Source organism: Chelmon rostratus, chromosome 12 (assembly GCF_017976325.1).
Source record: "Chelmon rostratus isolate fCheRos1 chromosome 12, fCheRos1.pri, whole genome shotgun sequence".
Classification (NCBI taxonomy): Eukaryota; Metazoa; Chordata; class Actinopteri; order Chaetodontiformes; family Chaetodontidae; genus Chelmon; species Chelmon rostratus.
The window spans coordinates 7,065,190-7,089,992 of NC_055669.1; the positions used below are offsets into that span (position 1 = coordinate 7,065,190).

Below are 24,803 nucleotides of genomic sequence, written 5' to 3' on the forward strand. Positions count from 1 at the left end.
CTAATGTTGCAGCTGGTAAAGGGGGAACTAATTTTAACAGCTGTATGCACTACCGTCTTATTCCATAATAATGCATCATTTAGTAGTTGATTTTTATTGTTCCGCAAAGAAACGATAACTAAAGCAGCCAAATAAATGTAATGGAGTAAAAAGTACAATATTGCCTTTCAAGGTGTAGTGTAGATTTTAAAGTCTAAGCACAAAATGGAAATACTCAAAATTACAAGTATCTCATAGGTACATGTACTTAGTTACAGTCCATCACTGATTGTAACTACACAAAATACTTGACTGTACTTGAGAATTTCAAATTCAAGCCTGAAAGGCTCATCTACTCAGTACGTTACTCTTGTGTCCATAACTTTACTTAAGTCAAATTGCGAACAAAAGCCCATGATCCTGCGAAGGATGAGAGGGTGGAGATAACGGGTGGATGTGAATAAGGGATTTTAACGTGTAGCAAGAGTATTTTTACATTTTGGCACTGCTACTGTTGTACTCTGTACAACCACCAATACAAACAAAAATCACATGTATTTTAAGGGAAAACTTACTTACTCCATGTTCTCTTAAATAACACAATGTGGAGAACTATATATGCACTTTACACTGATTTCATTTTAACAGTTTAAAAAGGTGAGGGAGCATTTGTGAAATAAGTCGTGGCATTAATCGCCTTGCTGTGAGCTGTAATACTGTGATAAAAAAGAAACTTCACATTTTTTTGTAATAATGTCTTATTGTTTATTTTTCCTAATCAACAAGAATAATCATAAACATTTCAAAGACAGCATTTTCTTTGAATGTAACATTTTTTTATTTGCACAATATGCTTTTGTTCTCAAGCGACTCGCTTCCTGAGGTACCTCCAAAGATACCGACACTCAAATTCATCCAACACAGTCAACACAAAGTCATTCACACACACACACACACACACACACACACACACAAATAGGGTCATACACAAAGTAAATTAGTGTGATATGAATCTGGGAATTCTGCACTTGGTCCCCGCTGCTCACACACACTTGAGGACTAGCTTCTTGGTGAGGGTGTACTTGGGCTCTGGCATTTGTTTGAAATTTAAATATTCTCCTTTGCTGACCTCCCTGTTCACACGTGTCAGGATAGTGAGTAAATCATCTTCCTCCGAGCTGCACAGGAAGACATCAGAAACATGTCACACATTAGAAACATTAGAAACACTGTGCCCTCTTTGAAAACAGCAAAAGCAGACCAACAGAGAGAGCAACAGACTTAATCTTAATAACGCCGCTTAATCTTGGAAACGAGAAACATTTAATGTTCCATTTCTTCTGGAGAAATGGAAAGTTTTCACCATCACAAACTACATTTTATAACAGTGATCTAATGAGGTTATGGGTCCATCATGTCTGACAGTAAACAGGCCTACTGGAAACAGAGCTCATGTTGCATCAGACGTTTGTAGTCGCGGCTCTCAGTGTCTCTCTCACTGTAGTTCCTATTTTTTAACTTTGAATGAAGATTTGTTTGTAATACTTTACAAGCCGTATCATTTTAAGCATAAAGGTGTGTGATAAAGTGTCACTATTACTACTACATGTATGTAATGTAATTATGTAATACAGATTTGACTGAAAAAATCCACACTATCTATTCCATTAGGAGTCACGACAGGGGCTTTGTCTAAACTGTTGATAGCAGACAAAAAGCTAAACAAGCACCCTCACTCACCTTTTAGCTGACCTCATCAGCTGCGTGCACAGCTGCTGGATGTAGATGGAGCCCGTGGCAGTGTTTCGAAACGACTTGCAATCTGGCACCGTGGCCATGCCCAGCAGGAAGTCGGCGTCCCAAGGCACCGTCTCGCCATACACACGACCCGCGTCTTCCTCCAGGCGGCTCTCTCTGTTCTCCTCCTCCTGTCTCGGCTTCGGGGGACACGGCACGGATCCTCTCTGGTAGCTGCTTCCCTGGCACGCTTGGATGAAGAACAGTTTGGGCTTCCCCGCCAAGGTGGGAGCTCGCCCGCTCAAGAAGGGCTGCGTCAGCTCTCGCAAGGACACCTCCTGCTCATCAGTCCCAAAGACAGAGCCCTTCTGTCCATGGGAAAGCACGCATACCACCTGAGATCAGAGGCAGACACATTTTAAAAATTATGTCTAGATTTAACTTGGATTTTAGATATCCCCACGACTCTTTAAAAATAAATAGATAGAAAGATAAAGAGATTTTGGCAAATTCGCTCATTGCTTTCTTGGTGAGCAAGACTGGTTCACCCTCACATTTGTAGGGTTACTATTAATCTACAAAGCATTTTTCCATTATTTTCCAGCAGTACATAACAATACCTGATGATATGATTAATCAAACTATGACCTGGACCAAGATAAAATGCAAAGAAATGGATGGATGGATTAACCAATTAAAAATAATTACTTCAGTCTCCATTAAAATGGTCTCTTGCCCGTGATGAGATGAGCTTCCTCGCTACTATAGCAGCAGTAGTGACAGTGTTTGCTGCAGCAAACTCTCCAGCAAATGGAAGTTACAGTCAGACTGTCATCACACTTTTAATTTAGTGTTTAATGTCCCCCCCTAGAGCCCACTAACATTACTGCCTGCAGCAGGCAAAAGACATTTAAGACTTTTGGTAATTAAATGTAAGACTTTTTAATACCTTCTAAGGCTTTCTTTGAGCAACTTTTTTTAGACTTCTGAAGACTTGCAGATGTGCTGTATAGACTGAAGCTGGTCGCTAAAGCTGAGTAATTAACATGTATCTCATTTGTTTACAAATGTGTTAAAATGACAAGTTGTTGTTATATGGAAGGTTACGTATCAGACTATTTCTTGGCCCGGCCGCTGGCTGTAGCTCTTTATTTCCAGGACAGACATGAGAGTGGTATTGAAGAATCTACTGTAGTAACTGATGTGACAGCTCTGAAGGTGTGTGACACTGCTCACCAAGACATCGTCCTTCAAAAAGTTCCTTGAGCCCAGCTTTTTTAGCTCCTGTCGCATGGCCTCTGCTGTCAAGTTGTTGTGCACCTTCACATCAAAGCCAAGCTGGGAGAACACTGTGCGCAGAGCCTCTGTGTCACATGAATGAGAGACAAACTGAAGCAAACCAGATCCTCAATCCATGGCTGTTGAAATATAAGGATACATACCCTCATCCTGCTGAGTCCCTGCTCTATTCCTCAGCTCTGTTCCCAGGAATTTCTCATTGTTAATGACCATGCACACACCACGAGGGTTATGAATCAGGGCATAGTACTCTGTCTAAAGAACACAAGCACACCCAAATAGACAAGTCATAAACATGACATGAAACTGAATGAATGACTGGCAGAGAGGGCGTGCGTGTTTGTGTGAATGATTACCTGATCAGAGAGAGAGGACGGCTCTGAGCTCGGCTCAGAGCTCGGTTCTGAATCGGCGTAAACAATCTGTCCTGCAGCTGAAGAGCAAAGGCAGAGGAAACTTAGATCTCTTGTATGTGCGTGATAAGAATAATAGCATGAGAGTGGATATCCATAGCAGTAAAGAAGGGGTGGAAGGATCTGAAGCTGTAACTCAAATGAATGGGGAGTCAGTGAGTAATACACTGGACAAGAGAGACGTACCGCTGGGCTGAGTCTCAGATATGGACAGAGCAGCTGGTTTGGGCTGAGAGGGCTTGTTGACCATCTGTGGGAAGAAAACGGAGAGCCAGTCCTCAGTAAACAGGCTCATGACAGGACTAAATGTACACAAACACACTTTTACACACACACCTGGTAATCCATGCTGACATGAGGAGATAATCTGGTTTGATGCTGCTGTGTAACCCCTGAAAAAAGTACAATCATTTGATGAATTTGATAGCAACACAACATCTACATGTGTATGTGTGTGTAAGCGCGTCTCAGACCTTGCATGTAGCGGTGTACAGTTGATGCCAGCGTTTGATCCAGCTCCAGCAGCACCTTATGCAGCTCATCGAGCTGGTCAGTCGACAGCAGACTATTCTTTTCCATTTCGGCAAACACATCCAGGGCAGTCTGTAATCAACAGAGGCGATTTGTTTGTTTCTGTGATTTGGAGGCTTTGCAGCTGCATTGAAAATCTACAAAACACATCTGGTGGAGTAATAAAGGAAGAGTTATCCATACGAAGTGTCCAAAGAGCATCCCTGCGGAAGCCTGCAAATAGTAGATATAAACAAAAAACAAAAACAACTAACTGTACATTTACTTGTATATTATTGCACTAAGGAAAATGTAAAGTTAGTATTAGTTATGAATTTTGGTGTACCACTGAAAGAATGAATGAGTTTAACTATTTACTGTCAGCTACTGTTGTATATCAGGCGTTTTACTCGAAGGTAAAAAAAGTGACCTCTATGTGTCATCATTTTTTATATAATTGTGGGTGGGGCAAGGAGGTGGGTGTGTGTGTCTCACATTGCATGTCTCAGTTTGCCTTCTACCCAGCTTGCTGCTCAACAGAAACTTCATCTTGTCAAGATTTTCCCGAGTCATATCCTCATATATCTGGTACAGCATCACCCTGACAGAGAGACAGACAAAGAAACAACAGACAAATGACTAAAACTCTGGGAATATAACCGACTGTATTATAATGCCGCCATACTGTTACCTCTTCCAGCTAAAGCACATTTCTTTCAGTTTTTACCTGTAATCTGACAGGACGGGATTCGCATCAGTCTCTTCTTGTCTCCTGCTGTCCGACTCAAGGAGACTGAGGAGATCCTGTCGACGGATAGTGTGGAGCAGCTGAGAAAGGAAGACATGGTTCTCCAGCAGTCCTTTTTCTTCTAGTCTCATGAACAGCACTTTTGCATCCGTCACCTGTATGAGAGCAACCAGGAAACACACGGGCAAACCCCTGAGAAGATAAACCTTGAAAGGAAATGATGCAACAGTCGAGAATGCTAGCAAAGGAAGAGAAATTCTGTCTACAAAACACATGTCCTGCATAGACAGTGTCACCCATCACTGATACTGATCCACCAAGGCTCATTTCAGCAACTGTGCTGAAAAAAAAACAATGGAATGGAATGGAACATTTTCAATCAGACATTGGGTTGAGACAAGGCTGCAGCAGCACAAGGTATGTGGCGCTCACCCCCTCCAGGCGTTTCTTTTGGACAACATCGCGGCACAGGAAGCAGAGAGCGGCCACCTCAGAGGACTCCAGCTCCTCATCTATGTGGGACAGCGTCACCCTGTCCATCGCAGGGCCACCCCCACCAGCACAGGCCTGCTGCTATTACAGAGGCAGAAACAGCGGAGACTGGCAGGGGGCAGAAAGGGAAAGTGTGATCTGCTGGGGTCACTATGATAAGAAAAACTAGCTTTCACAAAAAAAAAAAATAGTGAATTCTAGAAAAATACCACATATATCTAGAGAGAATATGCAAATCCACAGACACCATGAAGAACAATAAAAAGCCATTATTGCACTACCAAATACCACCTCTATACCTGGTAAGTCTGAGTATTATATGAACATTAAACTACCACATACTGCAGTGATAAACACCACATAGCACAGTGAGATCACTGTATTAAACTTTAACATCCTCAGGCAGGAACCTGTTGACTCTCATCACTGGCTTAAAGACTACAGGGGACAGAGCTTTAATGTTAGCACACCTCAGCTGTGACTTAGTCTTTTCTATTACATCGATATTTAGAACCCGTTCCATCAAAAGGCTACTTACAATGTATTTAAAATGGTTAACAAACGTGTTTATGTGGTGTAGTTATATTTTATTTGTCCCATTCTGTTTTCCTTGATTTTAACTTTGGCACTTTTATGCTTTTCTGCGCTGAGCAGCATTTTTCATATCACAGTAAACCCACAGGATGGATCTTAGTGCTGTTTTTTAGTCGCTGGGTGCTAAAAGTCACAGTAATACGCCATCAGCCTCAGTCACGATGTTTGTTACACTTCACAAAATAGAAATGATCAGTTTAAAAAGTTTCGACTCAACTATTGGCGCCGCCGTAACTGTAAAATAACCTGAAACAACTTTGTGCTTTGCATGTTAGTCCAGTCAACAGGTTAACTTTTAGCTTACTCATAATGTAGTTAACGTTACAGTAGCTACGGCTGTAGTCTGTGTTACGTTAGCTAAATGAACTTGTTAACACACAACTTCCGACTTTAAAACTTACTGTCAGCTTACGTCCAAACAGCGAAAAGATTTCACTTCTGTAATTCAAGAAAACAGACTCCTCTAAGCGACTGAAAAAGTCTTACATGAACTTTCAGTGAGTTAGCCTCGGCTACGTTCTTGAATTCACTCCGTCACTAGGACTGGTTTCACTTTTAGAGGAAGTCCGAGCCACTTACTTCACTTTCAAGCCTTCAAAATAAAATCCATGCTGGTTGAGACTGAAGACGCGAAGGGATTTCAAACATCATTGAAAAGTGATTCTTACTTCGGATTAACCCACGTTCATACAGCTCCAGTGTTTCCTATTTGGAGAAGGCTGTAGCACGTTTCATTATGTAACCTTTCTGGTTTTATTTTTTTTTATTATTATATCAGACTGCACTCACTTCCTCCTAGTTTGTCAACAAACCTGAAACGTTCATCACTGTTTTGCCCAGACAGGACTGACAGGGTAACTCAATGAAACTACAAACACTGACTGAAACAAACCGCTTCTTTATTCCTTACACTTAAGTTGTTGTTTTTTTTTTTAACAAGCTCACACAGCTCAGGTGAAGTCTCAAGTCAGAAAGGTATTGTGCATCTCCACCATGTTTCCTTTTATACTACTATTCATCTGTCACACAGAAAGAAAGATTTAATTTCCAATTAAACTGGTGAAAAACAACAGAAAGTTGTAAAAAGGCTACTTTGAGCATGCGTGCTTTCAGAGTGAGGGGGCTTTTGGGCTTGGCTCTGGAGGACGGCGGGAGGCAAAAGGGAGGAAGTACTCTCTGGCAAACTGGAAGACATCATCTGGTTTCCTTAGCAACAAGAACTGCAAGAAGTCAGATATGAGGGCACGGATCTCTGGATGCTGTCTCAGGTAGGAGGCATGGCCCGCCTTCAGCTCCTCCTGTCCCAAACAGACACGCACACACTCATATTCTGTTCTGTTCAAAGGATTTATGAGTAAGATGAGATCTGTGTGAGGAAACAGCATCATTCAGGTAAAGTCAGTCTGAATGAATGAGTGAAATATCATGTGAGAACATTATTGGTCACCTTTCTGTCCAAAAACTTGGAGCGCATCTGCATGTCTTCTTGCCAAACCAGAGGGATCTTCTCAAAACCTAAACACACACACACACACACACACACACACACACACACACACACACACACACACAAGCAGACACACACAAAAACGACTAAACTGACTCTGTTTTCTTTGAGAAACAGTTTTAATGTGTGTGGGAATGGTTACCTGTTTCTAGCTGTGATGGCAGCTGCAGAAGTCTCATGGTGACCGGTGATCCTGTCTGCATTCTGCTGGCCAAGTGTCTGATCAGAGAACATAAACTGCTCAAAAAATGTATTTATCAAGTGATATTAACGGTTTTATTCACAAAGGGATTTACAGATGCAGGGTTCCAGTGGTGGAACGACACTATAGTATGCAATGGCATGTGAAAAACGATTAAAACCGCAAGCACAGACATCAAATGAGCTTTAATAGTTTTTCTCTTTCCTGATCTCTGTATTGCACACATTCAAATACCCTATTTACATTTACAGTTCCAACAGTCTCATATTACAAGCTAAAATCCACATACAACCTTTTTGTTTTTTTGTTTTTTTGTTTGCACTTATCTACTTAGAGTATGCATATCTGGTAGCCAGATCACAAATCTGATTGCAATCTGTCTCAGTGTTTCCAGTCTGCATGCAAATCAGGGTTGGCCCTGCCCCAGGCCAGAGGATGGTGGTAATGCAGCTGGAGCTGTAATGGCTCAGAAATGCCTGAAGAGGAATAAGTTACAGAAGCCCAACAAAAAGGTTTGAGATTTGAAGAGCCCAGTATTGCATGTAATGTCTAATAGAGCATCACAGGCCCATAACACCCACAGCCAAAACTCTCTAAGGAGACAAGGGGGAAAAAAAACAAAAGGAGAAAAGAAATGCTGCATGTTAAGAAAGGAGGAAACAAGCTGTTAAATGTGATGCTGTTTTGCCAACGCCTTCTCAGTACTGCGTAATGGAGCAGCCATAAACACTGGTGTAGTCCTTGAAGGAGCTGCAAACACTAAAAGAATTTAAAGTGTGTAATTAACAGCTGTATCCCATTTGAGTGTTTGAGACAGTGAGACTGAGCAACTAGTGTAAGAACCTGAAGCGGTGTCGTCATTGAGCTTACCCATCAGCCAGGAAGTAGCAGTGCCAGGTAGTGGGGCTGTCCTCCACAGAGGGAACAACTCTCTCCACCCCAAATACCTCCACAGTCTCACCCCCGATCTCCAGCTGCTTCAGACCCAGCTCACTCTGACAACACAGAAACAGATGCTCCAGAGTTCAGCTATTCAAACAGAATCAGCAAGAGGTCATACTGGCATAATTACTTACAAACGTGGTGTGGGTGATGTGCAATCCCTGGTCGAGGGCGATGAAGGTCATGTGTTCTGGCACCTCCTTCCTGAGAGCGATCAGGCGCATCAGCAGCAGGTTGGAGCCCTCAGTTACCAGCCCTCTTAGGACAGACATGGGATAAGAAGCACTCTCCTTTGTCACATCCTGCACATGTACACACACACACACACAAAAGGATTACACCTTACTGTAACTTCACAACAGCATGTTTGTTGACATCTCCAAAGAAGAATTACATGGATGGTGGTGTAACTGAGCAAAACACCACTGACCTCTCCTACAGTGGTAACTTTATCGATCACCATCTGCCCGTCACGCTGCACCATGTGACACCTCTTGTCCAAACTGTGGCCCTTAAGCTGAAAAGGCAATTCAAATGCATTTAAAGGCAGAGAATGAAAAATACAGACACAAAGATGCAGCATAAGACTGAAAGGGCCAGTGCACAGTGTTTTCACACAGTGCAACAGCTGGTCCATGTGTGTTCAAGTGAGGAAGTATGGGAAGCTCGCAATGACTCACCTTGACATACTCGTGGTAATCTTCCTCCAGCACCTCCAGGTCTGTGGTCAGGTAGGCTGGAATGAACAGAGGGCATTCAGATCCTGAAACATCTGTAAATGGACAAAGCAACGGAGATCAACCCGCCTACCGCAGCCCTCACCTGTCACTGTTGTTCCACAGGGGGAGTCATCGATGGCTCCGTGGCTCTGAGCATGCAGCAGCACACAGGGCTGCAGGCCTCTGCGGCCCCACTCCACCGTCATACTGAACTTGCCCAGGTGTCGGCCGCCCTCTGACACACTCACCAGAGAGTCCGGGAACACACACTTCTGCAGCTCCGCGGGCACTGAGAGAAGTGGGGGAGACTGAAGTTTGGATGTGAGCCACAATGGACAATTTCTTGAAACTCATTTTGTCAGCTCCGATGCTACGCGCCTCTACTCGAGATGTGACAAAAACAGGTGGTGCCAACTCTCAGGCGAGCGCAGCTCCTGTGTAGACACTTGAGAGTAGCTCAGAAAATATACCGAGAACTCACCAATGCTGGACACGAATGTGATAGCTTCCTTAGAGGCTTTCATCTCCTCTCCGTGGTCGGGTCCTTCAACCTCCTTTAAAGCACCGGCGGGGGTCTCACTTTCCTGCGGGGACTCCATCATGAACGCCGCCTTTTGAGGACGGCAGACGCTCCCGGTAGTGAAACACGTGCCCGCGTAGCTCAACAGCTTTATGAGACAGACTTTCCTTCTGACGGACTCGTTGTTTTAGTCATTTTTATGGCAAGCAGTCTTTTGTTGTACGCCTGTATGCAGCCTCTTTTCCGATACGGAAAACACACGAACAAATCCGAGTTGTCATGGCAACGACGCTGCAGTACCGCAAAGACGGTTGTGTGCGCGCAGCCGAATTCTGAATCTGAAAGCGCGCACAAATTAATCCTGTTCACTGATCTATAATGCGAGTAGTTTGATGAAAAAAAGTGAAGAAATACAATAATGCTTTTTTTTTCTATATTAAGCTTACCAGGTTTATTCTGAGAAACAAATCTGTCACAATATAAAAGGCAATGATTCAATGGTATGAAAATAAAAGATTTAGAATGATAGAAGGGTACATTTTCAGAAAAACATTTCCCCTGAGTTAACTAACACATCCTTAATGAAGACATAAAGTACACTGTGTGGACATGATTTGAAGTGGTTGAGCTTCAGTTGCAATATGGGGACAACACAAGTCTCTTCCTCAGGGTGAACCTGACTTCAGGCATCTGCTTTACTGCACCAGGTTGACTGCACCCCTCTTTCTGGCTTACTTCATCATTCACTCGGTGGAGGATGGTGGTCATGTCATCACCCCTAAAATTGTATACAGTATTGTAAAACATTAATGTCCCTGTATTATGATTCAATAATGTGTACAGTATATTTTGTATAGTAACGATCATATCACATCTACAAAATACTACATATTCAGCCACAAGAGTGACACACTATCTAATTTTGATTATACATTTACCTTGGACAGCCCTCCTTCAGCTGCTGACACACAGATTGGATGAACCAGCTCCCATCTATTTTGTGTCTAAATGAAACATGGTCTTCAACAGTGGCAGTGGCAACCAGAACATCAGCTTCCTCAGGGATGAATACTGAGTGAGAATCATCAGAATCAGCCTGCAGACCACTGAATAACACTCCATGCTGTCTCCGATTCCCCTGGCAGGACTGGATCAGGAACACTTTGGGCTTGCCGGTGAGTGTTGACTGGTTGGTTGCCTTGAAGGTTCTAGTTATTTGTTTAAAGGAGAGGGGCTTCTTGTCAGTCCCCAAGACTGCACTCTTCTCTCCGTGACTCAGAATACAGCAGATGAAGGCATCACCATGTTTTGGAGCCTGCTGAAGATCAGTGAATCCACTGCCGGACCACTCCTTAACACCGCACTCCTGCAGCTGAGAGAGGTCGCTCAGAGAAGCAAAGAGGTTCAGTGCCCGATCCATTTGGTCCTTGGTTTGATCTTTACACATCAGCACTCTGAACCTCAGCCAGCTGAACACTTCTGCCAGACTTTCTACAGGACATTAAAAAAAAGTAGTTAAGCTTCAAACAACAACAATAATGTAAACCTGTGAATCTGTGTGCTCTGTAACATACCAGCATCTTTGTTGGTCCCATTCCTCATGATGCCATCCAGGAAATTCTCGTTGTTTACGATCAAACAGAGGCCGGCGGGCTGGCTGTTCAACGGGTACTGCTCATCCTAAAAACAAGGGAAACAGTTGGAACACTTACTGAAGAAACTAACAGGAAGGTCATTTCAGTATTTAATGCTCTAACTACTACTCTATTTGATATGTTAATACAGGCTAATAAGCATGTGTTATCTGTTAGGACAGAGTATTTTAACCTCTTCTTGTGTCTCTTTTACAAAGCTTGACTGAAATGACATGGAAATCAATATTAGTTAAAGACCTCACCTCCTTCCGCTTCTTGTCATCAGGTGACAGAAGACCTGAGGAAATCAGAAGGAAAGAGAATCACACCTTCACACATAAAACTTAACATCAGACAGAGGCTAGTGTATGAGGAATACAATACACAATAATTTGCATATCAAAATTATTTCTGTAATCATTTCATCATACCTGGGCAGGTATCTTGGACAGGTTTACGTAAAAGGCCCGTGGTGTTCAACTGTATGTTCTTCAGCTCAGGGTAGGTGGATTTAATGTCCTCATCAGTGTCCAGGAGGCTCAGGAAGGCTCGGCAGGTGTCCTCTCCTTTATTCAAGATCTTATCCACAAGCTCAACCACGTGGCCCTCCGCATCTTCTTTGTTGATGCTTTTCAGGTTGTTGTACTCGCGCCCAGTTATCAGATTGCTCTCGTGAACTTTGTTGAGGATCAGCCGGTAGTCTGCACACAAACTGGTGTGAATGGCTGTTTTATTGCGTCTCACCGTGTCTCTGGCCGACATGCTGAATCTGATATAGAGAAATAGAAAGAGGAAGACGATTAGAAGAAGAGAAGGACTGGACGAACCTGTTATTTTTCTCCTAATATTAAAGTACACGAGTCAGTGCAGGGTTTTTTGGTTTATAGAGTCAAGCTGGGACAGCTGGAACACACTGTAGCGCCACTGCTTTATCTGGCTCACTGGCTCAATTAACTTCACTCACGAGATGAATTAATGTAGCATATTTCTAATGCCAAATCCAGTATTAAGCATTACTTTGTATAACTAACGTATGCTTTTAAAATGACTTGATGTGGCTTTTTCGAGACAAAGTTAACGTTAACGTTAAGTAGCTAGCTCGAGTCTCTGTTCACATCCGGTCCTAGAGACTGACATTATACTGCGAATTTTACTTAAAGTTAACCATAAAGGCTTGGAAAGTACCGTGAGTCAACTACTGTACCCAGAAACTATTGCACATCTACAAAAAATCAGTGGTGATTCAAAGCTTTGATAACTTACCGTCAGGACGTCTCTCCTCCAGATTTTACTTTCGGACTGTAACGCCGATTACCGTTAAAACCTGCAACTGCTTTCGTTTTCAGAAGATTCCGCGTTCCATGTGCAAAACTCGCGTCTCTGCAGACGTTGCAACATTATAGACCTTTCAACTGTGCATACACTTGCCCGGGTTTTACTCCATTTACACGGAATTCAAGTAGGATAGAGACGGATGTAATGTCAGCAACAGACAATAGAAGGGCAAGCGTGTGATGCGTGGCCACCACCTAGTGGAAGATTAGCAGTATCGTATTTGTGTCTGTAGAGTTGTAATAGTAGAAAGCAGAAAGTCCGGTCGATCTAGACTCAATACCCACAGCAACTGCCAGCGGCGTTTTTCCCACCATCGGCCACAGGGGGCAGCAATTAGTATGAATGAGTCGCTTCTTTACTGGCATAAAGTGAAGAGGTTGGCGCAATGGAAAGTTAATTCAGACAACAGGTTTGTCCATTCTGTGAAGGTGGCACGGAAAACTTAAGAGTGACAATACGATTAGATATATATTGTTTAAAGGTTTCCCGATTTCACATTCCCTGGTGGTCTAGTGGTTAGGATTCGGCGCTCTCACCGCCGCGGCCCGGGTTCGATTCCCGGTCAGGGAACTACCTTTTCCAAGACGAAATGTCATCAATTGTACAATCATCTGGACTACACCAACTAATATATTGAATCTACATCTATTAACCGTGTCACACCGAGCAAAACGGCACCAATCCATCATAATCATTCATGCAAATGATTATTTTTTAGGTTAGATATAATTGCATTTAAATTTGTTTTTTTTTATCTGTTTTATTCTGTTTACCACGGTAAATAACACAGAAATTCTATATCGAGTTCGACAGATATAGAAAAAAAGTGACTCTTTTCATTTAACCTAGTTTTAAGCGTATTTAGCATCAACACATTGCTTCAAATGTCACCAGCAAAGCTAAGTATGGGCTGTTTAAAATCTTTTGATCGTGCAGTGTGTGTATCACAGAATAATAATAAAGAAACAGGAAGAAACTCATGGCTTCCTGAAGCTCTGTAAACTGACGTCATGCTTCTTCTTTCCCCAGAAACGTGTCACTGTCTTCTGTCAGTCAGGCCACTCTGAACAGTCTCTTAGAGACTAAGTGGAGGGACAGCGGGAGGTAACGGCTTCTTCTTAAAGCTATTTACAATAATGGTATTGTAATATATACTATATGAGGATTTTGTGATAGAATATATTCATAAGAAAGCTAACACCTAGAATAGCCAATCATATGTTTATCCATTTATCATTTTTGAGAGAGAATACTATAGCTGAGTGTGTAAACAAAACAAAGCGCTTATAACTTCACCCTTTTTGTGTTCCTGTAGAAGATGTAAAAGTTTTGTAGCCAAGGGGAATGTGTATGTTGTTAAACCTCACAATTAAATGTAGCCGAGAGGAGAAAAGCAGTTTTTTCTGTATTTGAGTATGTGTTCATTAAGGTCTTGTACAGACTGTCAGTCTCTAAATGTAAGCATTTAAAAAAGGGAAGCAAAAACAGCCAGGAAATGACTTAGTATGGACTGATATAACAGCTTCTGTATGCCTACCGTATGTGCCAGGCACTGTACTCTGTGTTTATGTATGTCTGTTTCTCTGCCTTTGTGTGTGTGTGTGTGTGTGTGTGTGTGTGTGTGTGTGTGTGTGTAAAACCTCTAGGTTGGCCATGAAGCTGTTTGCTGTCCATTCAATAGTTTGGTCCGGTTTGCTGGTTTTGTGGGCCTCACAAAGTGGTGGGTAGGACTACTCGCATGGGCTTGCACACACACACACACACACACACACACACACACACACACACACACACACACACACACACACACACACTGTGAATATAATTTACTTGATGATGAACATTTTTGGCTATCTTCCTTCCATCAGGGTGTTCTGCTTTCCTTGTATACAGTACTGGAGGAAAACAGTTTCCTCCACCACCCTAATCGAGGCAAAATCCCCAAAATGTTCATGAATGAAGCAGGATGCTCTGCAGACAAGAGACGCCTGGCTGACGTGTTTAAACTTGAAATCTGAACTCCAGATATGTGCTTTCTTTTAACAGAGACGGAGGCCAACAATCAAGACGTCTGTCAGGATGAAAAGTTCATTGCTGATGTGAGAGTCAATATGTTCTTTGACTCTTTGACTGTGTGGCCTTTGACTAACTTCCAAAGGCCACACAGACACAGTAAAGTTTGCTGTTTAAATACAGATATATATATATATTTTCAATTTCTATACTCTGGTCTTTATGTTTGTGCAACTCTTTCAGCTACAGGTGTCTTCATCGCAGGATGTGGAGCTGGAGGCAGTGATTCATAACTTCCTCTGCCTCCTTTACCCAACAAATATACTCAACTGCTCCTGGTCATTCCACACTTTGCAGAAGGCTGCTCAGCTGACTGTCTATATCAGGTATTTTTTAAAGCATTTCTTTAGCATTTCCAACGCATTTTTACAACGCAGCTTTGGTAGAACGTATGAATTGTTTTGAGCATGTATCTCTCTCTCTCTCTCTGTCTGTTCGTCCAGTATTTGTGACAATGAAAGGGCAGTTCACGCTCTAAACTATTCGTCTGCAGAAAGAGTCGGATCGAGGTCTCTGGCTCTGAGGGAACATGAGGTGTCATATGTAATCCTCCAGTTTAACGCAACCCTGCACGACACGTGGACATTGTACACCTACACATACAACATGGCCATGCTAGGTAATACTCCAAGACAAACGCTGTCGTTGAGCTGTTGTTTGTCTGAGTGTTTGCAACAGGTAGAACTACAGATGCTCTTCAATGCACTTTATTTTGATTTAATGTGTCCTTTTTCAACTGTAGAAGCTGCACAAATGAGGAACTCTCTGCAGTATTTAAGTCAGTGCAGAATTAGTTGATCTCTAGTTAATTACACTGTACACACAAATGCTATATCTCTCCCTGGCCTGTTATTGTAATAAATAAATTGGACCTGTATGCAGTTATTTTTTACTGATTTGTGGTGGCGTGTGCCGCAGAGGTCCTGTCTCCACCCCAGAACATCTCGGCATCAATCAAAGATGGAGACCTGTTGGTGACATGGGGTCTGCCCTTCAGTCGAATAGGCTCTAACCCCACATGCTTTGAATACCAGCTGGACATGGGGGACCAGGTACAGGATGTCTGTATGTATGGACATGGATGTTGATTATTCCAGACATAATATTTACCATTAAGTACATTACTGGTGCACATAGACACGCCAATATTTTAAAAAAGTATATAAAAAATTTTAAGAAACCTGCTGAGTGTCAACTGGTGAATCTTCGTCCTTAAAAACAGGAAAAACTCAAAAGCTTGACCAACCAGCTGTTATATATAGAGGGGAATGCAGATCCCGGCTGCACCTACAGCGTGAGGATGAGGGCGAGGAAGATAGACTCATGCCAAGAAAACCCTCAGTGGAGTGACTGGAGTCATACTGTCAGTAAGTGCTGTTTGTTAAAGTCATCTCAAACAGTGGTTTAACCCACATGTTTTCCATAAGGGACCACTTTTCTGTCATCGAGTAACCTGACGTCACCTGATTATGTGACAAACTATGGACAGTTCATATCATATCCTGTGCATAACAATAGCAGTACAGAATTCGTTCAAAGGTCACTATGACCACACACAGCACAGTTTTGGTCATAACTAATTTATACACTAATTATGACACAATTTCACACAAATGTCTCATTGCATCAAATTACAAAGTGACGACATTTTACATCCTGAAGGTCAAAGAGAAGCAGTTCTCTGTGACATCATCTTGTTCTGAACACTTTTCTGTCGATTATTTAACTCCATAACTCAGGAACAGAAGGAGAGACTGTGGTCATATTTCACGTTGGGTCAGATACTGAATTGGTGACACTAATCTGAAACTGTGCGGATCGTAGAGATCTTCTGTGCTGCCGACTTGAACATGTGTGTTAAGCATCCACATTTTACAATTTATAGCTTCTTTGCAGCAACATTTTGAAGCATTGTCCTCCACCTCAGCTGACTGGTTCTGCTGACATTGAGCTTCAGGTGATTGTTGTTGCACCATGTGATGAAGCTCTGGAAAAACAGTCTCTAAGTAATGACAGTTTGTTTCTTACTGGAATCATACACATCAATGCAGTGATAACTTTTATTTAGTCTAAAAATACACTGAATACATTTTTATTAAATTCCTTCAAAAGTGTCTGGGCAGACGTTATATCTTAAACAAAATCAAACTTTAAGATAACAATTTCATTTCATTTTCTTTGCAGAAATGAGTGAAATGTGGAGATATAGGCCTACTGTGTGTATTTTAAAAATGTTTTCTAACACCCCTTAAAATCAAGAAGACCTCACGACCAACCAGGAAGCTTTGGTGACCCTTAACGGGGGCCAGGACGCCCACTTTGGGAACTAGTGATTTAACCAAACACTGGTGGTGATCATCATCACATCATCTCCATAAAATGGTTTACTGGCTGGGGTCTGGAAGCCTGAATACACTATTTTCTGTTTCATGAATATAACAACCTCAGTACAGTGATCAGCATCTTTATGTGTGTGTGTGTTTGTAGCGGTGGAGCAGTCGGTGTACAAGCTCAACACTCTGGTCATCATCTCAATTTCACTTGGAATACCCATGATCTTCTTGGCTGTGCTGCTGCTGGTGCGCTATCAGAGGTACGGTTTCTTTCTCGAACGAAATGAGTAGCCTGTTGACTCATGCGTGACTCACACACGCTCACATGCGCCCATTCACACAGCTCCTCACAGGCTGCCTGCTTTATTTTTATCCACCTGTGAGCAGTTGCTGATCTGAAACCAAAAACTCTGTGCTCCCCTTTAAACGTTGAGGCTGATGCGAAGCAGTGAAGCTAAGTGTGAAAACAAAGTGCAGAAAGGAGAAGTGCGAGTACTGAAAAACCACCAAAAAACATCCCCCTAAGCTTCCTTAAGGTGCGGACAGACACGCTGTTAGAGTTCTTAAATAGCCAAACAGCAAAAGCACAAAATGAAAGAAAATACAACAGAAAATACAGGAAGGATGCACTTCTTTTTTTTGTTTAAACTTTCCTGGTCAACAAGTTTTCATTTAATACAAAACAAACAGCAGCAGAATCAGTTTAAAATGCGTATTGACATTCTTACTTAAGGCTTATGTGTTTTCATGTATGTGTGTGTCTGTGTGTGCGCGCGTGTGTGTTTCAGGGTGTCCGAGATTTTATTTCCTCCGATCCCTCGACCCCCTCCAAAGTACATTTATTTCCTGGAAAAAAACGACACGTTTAATGTAAGTACAAGCCTAAAGTGTCCAAACACACACGCTTTATCGCTCACTCAAACACAAACACTTGTGTACAAATGGAGCCAAAGTCTTGTGCGTGTGTTTTTCCAGTTCTTCCATCCTGCCCCCCCACCTGAGCCTGTGGAGGAGATCACAGAGGTGGAGGACACGGAGCAAAACCTTGGGAAGACATTTTGAAATCCATATGAAAAGGACACATTCAACAAGCAGAAGTCCGTGCACTGCCAGGCACATTTTCACACAGAGTGACCTTTCAGCAACAGCAAGCGTCAATGTATGCAACATGTTTATAGACGTGTATTTGTGTGGCTTATGTTGCTCATGCCTTTACATTTTGTGGCACTTTAAGACATTTTAATACATTCAGGACGTGCAAAAGTACACCAGTATGACAACAAAACATGCTGCGGGTATCGTAGCAGACTTTTTTGGTTATTGAATTAACAGAAGGGATGCATGTATATCGCTGAGATGTGATGGAATACACTCGCTCTGCCTGAGCTTGCTGGTAAGACGGTCTTGAAATGTAGATCTGTTTACCATCTAGCGCTTCTACAGAATGTGTTTATACCTTTTGGCGTGTGAAATAAAGCTGTTAATTAACTTCTGTTAAATCAATACACAACCAGCCTTTAAAAACGTCAAACTGTCTCTTTACACTGCACTTTTAGTACAGATTAAACAAGACGTGATGTAAAGTGCTGTAGTGAGATTTAGAGGTGCTAGTATGCAGCTTTTGTTGCCTTTGGACAGAGCTAAACTAGCTGTTCACTCCTTTTTCCAGTCTTAATGCTAAGATAAGCTACTTGAAGCGGCTGCTGGCTGTAGCCTCACACTGTGTGTAATGGACAGACGAGTGAAATCCATCTTCTCGCATAACTCTACGACATGATATTTTCTAAAATGTTGAATTATTCCTGTGGAGGTGTGACTGGAGATGTAGTAAATCAGAGTTTGTCTAGACTGAGAAAGAGATGCAAGCTGTTTTAAGATTGTTTAAGAACTGACTTTGAAACCCAGACCAGAGGGATCAAGCACAGAGCAATCAATTCACAAAAAAATGAACTGAGAGGTGATCAGTGGGTTTGTCATGGTGCATTTGGGACGGAACATGTTGACTGGAACACTTCGCAAAATGTGATGAACTTGAGCTTTACAGCAAAGTCATTAGTGTTCACAGCTCATCAGTTAAGAGGAACTGTCAGGAAAGAAAAAAAACACTGTTTCACTCTGACAGACTTGCGGTAACACTGCTTAAACCTGCGGTCAAGCTAAACCTAGCCTGACCAAGTCTAGCATAAAGTATATGTCAGGAACAGCATACACACACCTTTCTTTCATCAGGAGCAGGATTCTTGATTAATTCCTTTGTATTTGATAGTGGCTTGAGACCAATAAGATTGGATGCTGCCGGTGACGTAGATTGAGACGCAAAAATGAATAAATAAACAAAGTCACGTTGTGAAAATGAGTGTGCCCACAATAGATGTTGTGACTTTTCTTTCTTGCATTGCTAAATTTCCTGTGTTGCTTCAGTGGCTTCAGATAAGGTAAAAGCAGTGCAGACAAACCGCACAGGTCACACAGATCACTGTACTCAAGTGTGACTTCCACGGAAACAAAAAACACGTCGACTCAGCATCTGTGCGCTTGTAGAAGAAAGCATCACAATGCATGACCGCGGCCGTGCCCAAAATCTCTCTTTTATTTTTACCACACACATATCACCAGAATACACACATATGCATTAATAGATTAAGGCTGAGGCTGACAGGAAAACACAGCCTTCCTCACACACTGAAACCACTGCAGCAGAGATAGTGAGTGATATATTTGCACAGCATCTATTTTATTTTTGCTATGTTCCCACACTCGCCATTTCAATGACTTTAAAGGAAATAAATCTACGGGACGTTGCAGGTTTGTAAACCTTGCCTCTTTTTCATAACCTTCTAAAGTAACACACACTGTGTACGTTCTTTAAACGGATACAGACATTGATAACATTTAAAATAAAGAACATGGCAGTCAGTACACAGTACAGATCTTTGATGTACATGCTTCTGTTAGCTTGCATGTAATGGTGTTGGTCTGCAAGGCAACAGGCGCGGCCTCAACAGATGGAGCTGCTGCTGCTGCCGCCTCCACACGTTTCCATGTAGACAAACACTGTGGAGGACATCAGTGAAACTGTGTTAGAGTTGAGTAAGCAGGTCATGAGCCACCGCAAACATCAAAACACACACAAGGTTGACTGTGTGTGTGTGTGTGTGTGTGTGTGTGTGCCATACCTTGTCCAGGGCTGATGTACTGTAGCTGTGTCTTGTCCAGAGGGACTGTGAGGGGGGGTATCCTGACATCAGAGGCTGCAGCCCTTCTGTAGCCCTCTATCAGTGCTTCCAGAGTCCCGAAACCCCGCAGTCCGACACCTGAATGCTGCTGATCACACACACAGGAAACCATAAATAAGATCCTTGTCTGTGTATGTGAGCGTAGACACTTTTGACCCGCATGCAGATGTTGGCTCACCTGAAGACACCAGCCGTCAGCGAAGCGCATTAGCCTGTAGGTGTGCACAAACGGTGCTTTCCTGCCGAACACAAAGTTGAGAAATTTGAATGATCTCATGTGAATGTGTCATACGAAAAACTGCACCTGCTTACGCACATGTTCCGATGTGACGCTTAAATCTGACAGGCAGGGTGACTGATTTCAGTTTTGTGTTCGAGACATTGGATGTAAAACCAGTGAAACCAATCAAACTGATTTTAATCCATCTGAATGATTGAATTATTCTCCAAAGATACATGATACAGTCATTTGGAATTTCTGCACAATTTATCATATTTCTTTTTCCTCATTTTTCTTTTATTCACATGGTATTAATTCTGTTAATCTATGGAATAATTGTGTCAGTATATTTCAAAATTGGGTCTGCTCAGATTTTGAAACAATAAGAAATTACACCCAGTTAGGAAATAGGAAACTCTGATGGTTTGTCGCTGTAATTCTTATTATCTATACCAGAGGGTGACTTTTTGAATATCTTTGCTGCTGTGTTACCTTATCAGAAACGTAAAGTGTGTTTGCACCTGAACCCCCTGAAGCAAAGTTTGTAGAGTATGTGTATTGTCAGAGTAATCCCAAAACACCCTGGTGGATTGTAACTAAATTCATTTACTCACTGTAATTCAGGACAGATTGGAGATAACTGCACTTTACCAAAACTAATCAATTTCACACTAATATTGCTACTTTCTACTTCTTCCTCACTGCATTTTAGAGGGGAATATTTAACGTTTTACAACATTACATTTAGCTGAGGGAAGTCTGGGCAACCCTTGCTTAGACTTCAACCTGGCCCCGGATAAGCGGAAGAAAATGGATGGATGGATGGATAGCTGACAGTTACAGCTACTGTTTACTTTTCATTTAAACATCAAACATCTGATTAGTTTATAGAATAAAATGCTGTTAAAATTAGCTCTACCTTGACAACATTCAGATGCTGCTTGGCAGTAATGAATTAGGAATAAAAATAGAAATTAAATAAAATTAGGAATAAAATTCTAATAAGTGATTTTGCTTTTGATCCTTTAAGTACAATTTGCTGCTTTACTTAAGTAAGATTTTGAATGCAGTACTTATATTAGTATTTTTTTTACTGTGGTCTTTTACGGAAGTAAAAGATCTAAGTACCTCTTCCATTGTTGTCAGTATTTTTTGTGCATGTTTTAAGATGTCTACTAAAAGGCTGCTGTTATGTTTTTTTTTTTGTTTGTTTTGTCTTTTTACTTGTGCTTCTGCTAGCTGAGTTTTACTGCAGTAGAACTTGTTGATGGGAATACAGGAACCCTTTTAAAGCGTTTCATCAAATACATTTAGACAAAAGTTAGACTACCACTATTGAGTGTGGGAATGTCTAAAAAACACTCCTCATTCTCATTGAATGTAAATATGGTGTCTGAAATTATAGCTGAAATGATGCAAGGGCCACTGAATGTGTGTTTTATGCCAAAATGTGTATTTACATAAAGACTGAGGCTTCACTTCGTTAGTAACGTCTTTATCAAATACAGCAACAAGCAGAAAACTACTGTAGAGATGATAAAATACTGTTCAGTGAGTATCATGACAGGGAGGAGCACTTAACGTGTGGCTAGCAGTTACACAGAAACAGAGGTTTTCAGTGTTATTTCTTCATTCTTCCATGTGTATTGTAGTACATTTCTCTGACTCCCTGTGCATTTTTTTTGTCATTACCACCTTTTAAACTGTCCCCGTCTGCACAAATCTATAGTAATATTCTTAATTATTATTAGAGAAGAGTTTGAAAAATAGTTTCACAATTTAGACACACAAATACATCAGAAAATGTAAGAATTAAAACTATTATACAGTCTGCTTACTTGTAAGTAACTAAGCAACTCTCAACTAATTTTTGTGCCTTATTCATCAAAACGCACGCCTGCAAATCACAGGGAACATAAATAATTCACAGTTTTACAATTTTTTTGCAAAAACCTTTTTTATGATGTGCAGACCTGAATGAGATTCATGTAAAAGCCGCACATCAGCACTTTCAGCTGCTTTTCTCAGCTTATGTTGGAGGTAGAGCATAAGTCTCCGGTCTCATACATAAAGTTGTTAGAAATTAAACATGCACTTGTTCACCAATGAACAGACGGCTCAATGCACACAAACCGACAAACAAGCACAAACAATGTGGCATGGCTGAATGAAGGCTGTCACTCGCAGCTCACCTCACACACAGACAGTAGGCCCCCTGCAAAGTCTCGCTGTCTCTCAGCAGAAAACTGCCCTCATGTCCGAACCTCTCCAGCAGCCTCTCCGTGGCCTCGCTTCCAATACTCCCATAGTAAATAGACCGGACCAGCGTCCCCTCCCTGTCCATGTTGCCTCAGTGGCAGCCACCTGTGTGTGCTAAGGGGTTGAGGGGGCAGCAGGTTGTCGCAGCGGACGAGCGTGGGAAAGCCTACGGAAAGCTCCTCTGGTTTTCACACTTCTGTCATGCAGCTGCAGCTCACACGCTGCACTTTGTCTGAACTGACAGATTTAATCTATCAAAAGTGAAAGTCTTTTTTTTTTTTTTTTTTTTTTTTTGGCTTTGTTGACATGGAGCCTTCTTAGTTAGTTCCTTTTGCCAATCACAAAACAGACCCTCACAAAAGAATTCACACTAATGATTGCTCAATCCCTCACTGCATCGTGTTGCCCTCCAATAATAATGTGTGTAAACGTCACACTCTTTTATAAAATGAAATCAAATTGTGTTACTGCAACTGACATATTGCACGAAAAGGTGAATTTCCACAATCTTCTCTACACATTCATATACATTTGGCCTATTTAGCTGTGTGAAAGCAGTTTCTGGAGAATGAGTTCAAGGAAACAGATTTGCCCAATGTCACCCACAGCCACCAACTAACCGCCCACACACTCACAAATACAAAGACGTCCAACCATCGCTGTGGTTTGACTTGGTGCTGTCATCACTGTTTACAAGCTTTTATTCAAGACAAGAGGAAATGCTTTATTAAAGTGGTTACATGAAGTTCTTATCCAGACTTTGTTTTAACAAGACAAAACTCACACGAATTCAAGCAGAATACAACATCATCAGTATCATCATCAAATAGATAAAACTACAAGTTTTGTGAAAATCGTATTAAAGAGTCTTGTTGACCCAGAAGCTGATATCATAAACATTACATTTCATGTGCTGAAAATATGCTCAACGACTCTTTAAAAGCACATATGTGCATGTGAGTATTGTTTTAAAACAGGTTTGAAAAACGTGAACGGATCCTTTGAATATGCCGAGTCCAGCATTACACTTCAGGAGTGTTTTTCATGCCAGCGTGAGGGTGGGACTGGTATTCATTTAATTGCAATCTGCAACGTCTCCACTGGATGCCACTAAATCCTCCACACTGGTCCTGCAAAACACATCTCTTGCACTCCATCTTGCACGTTGCAAATACTCTTTAAACTTAATATTTTGCACAATTCCAGGTCAATATTTTGCACATTCCTGCCCATAGCCGCACAGCCCTCTCATTCAAATAACAGCCATATTGTGCATGATGCTTTTATAATAATTTCTAATGTTTTTGTCAATCTTCTATTTTCTATAAATGCATCTTGACTTGCAGAACTTGCTTTTATCTTTATTTTATATTTTCTTGGATTGTGTTTATTGTATCCACCACTATACCAAAGCAGATACCTTGTATATATGAACACCTACTTTTTGGCAATAAACCCAATTCTGATTCTGATCCTGAAATCATGGCGGAATCTAATTTTTTGGACCTAAATTATGTCTCAAACAGTAACGTGAACCACAATATGCTGTTCACACTAATGACAAGTGATGGAATTCAGAGTAAATCTGTAACTTGCTAACTTATTTACATAATGCCTATAAATCAGATACACAATACAGGAGGAAAACAGGAAAACAGAAACCTTATCAATGTCTTCAGGCAGGCTTTTGAGCAGAGGATTATGCTTTTCCAGCATCTGATCGAGAGCTCTGATTTGACAAAGGCATCTCTGCAAATCCTGGAAACTTGCAGGATCCACAATATTGTTTCAGATGCTGGAAACCTACACAGAGGGGTCAAAAAAGACTGCTTAGAGATGTTAGGGAAGATAGGGATCGGGTTCAGGTGAAGTTCACTGTTCTCCCAAATCACCTTGTGTGGTTGGTCCTTATCGCATCCCTCCAAATACAACACGCCTCGCAATCTAAAGGAGGACTGCAACAGTCAACAAAAAAGCTAGAATCACAGTAGAAAATCTTCTGTCAGGATTTAGGGGCTCTGTAAAGACCACATTGTAAATTACTGTTATTA

General features: G+C 41.6%; 5 protein-coding genes and 1 non-coding gene across 10 annotated transcripts; 2 read left to right on the forward strand and 4 right to left on the reverse strand.

The window, feature by feature from the left end:
- Window positions 1-737: 737 nt before the first annotated feature.
- casp8 (caspase 8, apoptosis-related cysteine peptidase) lies at window positions 738-6,331 on the reverse strand. Of its 3 annotated transcripts, none has more exons than XM_041949475.1 (13): window positions 6,174-6,331; window positions 5,119-5,286; window positions 4,666-4,841; window positions 4,434-4,539; window positions 4,143-4,172; window positions 3,902-4,031; window positions 3,765-3,820; window positions 3,615-3,678; window positions 3,372-3,448; window positions 3,159-3,270; window positions 2,953-3,080; window positions 1,720-2,111; window positions 738-1,157 (listed from the first exon to the last, which is right to left on the reverse strand). In XM_041949475.1, exons 2-13 carry the CDS (start codon window positions 5,224-5,226, stop codon window positions 1,022-1,024), a joined length of 1,515 nt encoding a protein of 504 aa, XP_041805409.1. In that variant the 5' UTR covers window positions 5,227-5,286; window positions 6,174-6,331; the 3' UTR covers window positions 738-1,021. The 3 variants fall into 3 exon arrangements, with proteins under 3 accessions (XP_041805409.1, XP_041805410.1, XP_041805411.1); XM_041949476.1 differs by having other exon boundaries at window positions 6,259-6,328; XM_041949477.1 differs by lacking the exon at window positions 4,143-4,172.
- A 334-nt stretch (window positions 6,332-6,665) lies between these two features.
- LOC121614834 (ciliogenesis associated TTC17 interacting protein) lies at window positions 6,666-9,741 on the reverse strand. Its single transcript, XM_041948921.1, has 9 exons — window positions 9,624-9,741; window positions 9,246-9,431; window positions 9,104-9,159; window positions 8,854-8,940; window positions 8,558-8,725; window positions 8,352-8,476; window positions 7,422-7,498; window positions 7,220-7,287; window positions 6,666-7,070 (listed from the first exon to the last, which is right to left on the reverse strand). The coding sequence occupies exons 1-9, from the start codon at window positions 9,739-9,741 to the stop codon at window positions 6,882-6,884; spliced, it is 1,074 nt and encodes a 357-aa protein (XP_041804855.1). The 3' UTR covers window positions 6,666-6,881.
- A 351-nt stretch (window positions 9,742-10,092) lies between these two features.
- Window positions 10,093-12,815, reverse strand: LOC121615362 (caspase-8-like). The gene is made up of 6 exons (XM_041949695.1): window positions 12,560-12,815; window positions 11,728-12,065; window positions 11,560-11,594; window positions 11,237-11,342; window positions 10,601-11,153; window positions 10,093-10,440 (listed from the first exon to the last, which is right to left on the reverse strand). The coding sequence occupies exons 2-6, from the start codon at window positions 12,056-12,058 to the stop codon at window positions 10,293-10,295; spliced, it is 1,173 nt and encodes a 390-aa protein (XP_041805629.1). The 5' UTR covers window positions 12,059-12,065; window positions 12,560-12,815; the 3' UTR covers window positions 10,093-10,292.
- Window positions 12,816-13,129: 314 nt separating this feature from the next.
- On the forward strand, window positions 13,130-13,201 carry trnae-cuc. Its single transcript has one exon. It is a non-coding gene; the product is annotated as a tRNA-Glu (tRNA).
- A 469-nt stretch (window positions 13,202-13,670) lies between these two features.
- On the forward strand, window positions 13,671-19,759 carry LOC121615026 (granulocyte-macrophage colony-stimulating factor receptor subunit alpha-like). Of its 2 annotated transcripts, none has more exons than XM_041949158.1 (10): window positions 13,671-13,735; window positions 14,278-14,351; window positions 14,678-14,730; window positions 14,888-15,030; window positions 15,148-15,323; window positions 15,623-15,756; window positions 15,927-16,071; window positions 17,192-17,297; window positions 17,826-17,907; window positions 18,013-19,759. In XM_041949158.1, the coding sequence occupies exons 2-10, from the start codon at window positions 14,285-14,287 to the stop codon at window positions 18,097-18,099; spliced, it is 993 nt and encodes a 330-aa protein (XP_041805092.1). In that variant the 5' UTR covers window positions 13,671-13,735; window positions 14,278-14,284; the 3' UTR covers window positions 18,100-19,759. The 2 variants fall into 2 exon arrangements, with proteins under 2 accessions (XP_041805092.1, XP_041805093.1); XM_041949159.1 differs by having other exon boundaries at window positions 13,694-13,770.
- LOC121615027 (SH2 domain-containing protein 1A-like) lies at window positions 19,585-22,962 on the reverse strand. 2 transcript variants are annotated; one of them, XM_041949161.1, is made up of 4 exons: window positions 22,686-22,962; window positions 20,452-20,512; window positions 20,214-20,358; window positions 19,585-20,091 (listed from the first exon to the last, which is right to left on the reverse strand). In XM_041949161.1, the coding sequence occupies exons 1-4, from the start codon at window positions 22,835-22,837 to the stop codon at window positions 20,036-20,038; spliced, it is 414 nt and encodes a 137-aa protein (XP_041805095.1). In that variant the 5' UTR covers window positions 22,838-22,962; the 3' UTR covers window positions 19,585-20,035. The 2 variants fall into 2 exon arrangements, with proteins under 2 accessions (XP_041805095.1, XP_041805094.1); XM_041949160.1 differs by having other exon boundaries at window positions 20,214-20,361.
- Window positions 22,963-24,803: the final 1,841 nt, after the last annotated feature.

Coding starts and splice junctions, on each gene's coding strand:
- LOC121615027 (XM_041949160.1), bottom strand. CDS start 22,837: ATGGACAGGGAGGGGACGCTGGTCCGGTCTATTTACTATGGGAGTATT. Junction 20,362..20,451: donor CTGACGGCTGGTGTCTTCAG/GTGAGCCAACAT, acceptor GTGTGTGATCAG/CAGCATTCAGGTGTCGGACT. Junction 20,092..20,213: donor GTACATCAGCCCTGGACAAG/GTATGGCACACA, acceptor TGTCCTCCACAG/TGTTTGTCTACATGGAAACG.
- LOC121615362 (XM_041949695.1), bottom strand. CDS start 12,058: ATGTCGGCCAGAGACACGGTGAGACGCAATAAAACAGCCATTCACACC. Junction 11,595..11,727: donor TGTCCAAGATACCTGCCCAG/GTATGATGAAAT, acceptor TGATTTCCTCAG/GTCTTCTGTCACCTGATGAC. Junction 11,343..11,559: donor ATGACAAGAAGCGGAAGGAG/GTGAGGTCTTTA, acceptor CCTTGTTTTTAG/GATGAGCAGTACCCGTTGAA.
- LOC121615026 (XM_041949158.1), top strand. CDS start 14,285: ATGAAGCTGTTTGCTGTCCATTCAATAGTTTGGTCCGGTTTGCTGGTT. Junction 15,324..15,622: donor ATACAACATGGCCATGCTAG/GTAATACTCCAA, acceptor CGTGTGCCGCAG/AGGTCCTGTCTCCACCCCAG. Junction 17,298..17,825: donor CTGCTGGTGCGCTATCAGAG/GTACGGTTTCTT, acceptor TGTGTGTTTCAG/GGTGTCCGAGATTTTATTTC.
- LOC121614834 (XM_041948921.1), bottom strand. CDS start 9,741: ATGGAGTCCCCGCAGGAAAGTGAGACCCCCGCCGGTGCTTTAAAGGAG. Junction 8,726..8,853: donor AAGTTACCACTGTAGGAGAG/GTCAGTGGTGTT, acceptor GTACATGTGCAG/GATGTGACAAAGGAGAGTGC. Junction 7,499..8,351: donor TGCTACTTCCTGGCTGATGG/GTAAGCTCAATG, acceptor TTCTCTGATCAG/ACACTTGGCCAGCAGAATGC.
- casp8 (XM_041949475.1), bottom strand. CDS start 5,226: ATGGACAGGGTGACGCTGTCCCACATAGATGAGGAGCTGGAGTCCTCT. Junction 3,821..3,901: donor TGTACACCGCTACATGCAAG/GTCTGAGACGCG, acceptor TACTTTTTTCAG/GGGTTACACAGCAGCATCAA. Junction 2,112..2,952: donor TTTTGAAGGACGATGTCTTG/GTGAGCAGTGTC, acceptor CTCTGATCTCAG/GTGGTATGCGTGCTTTCCCA.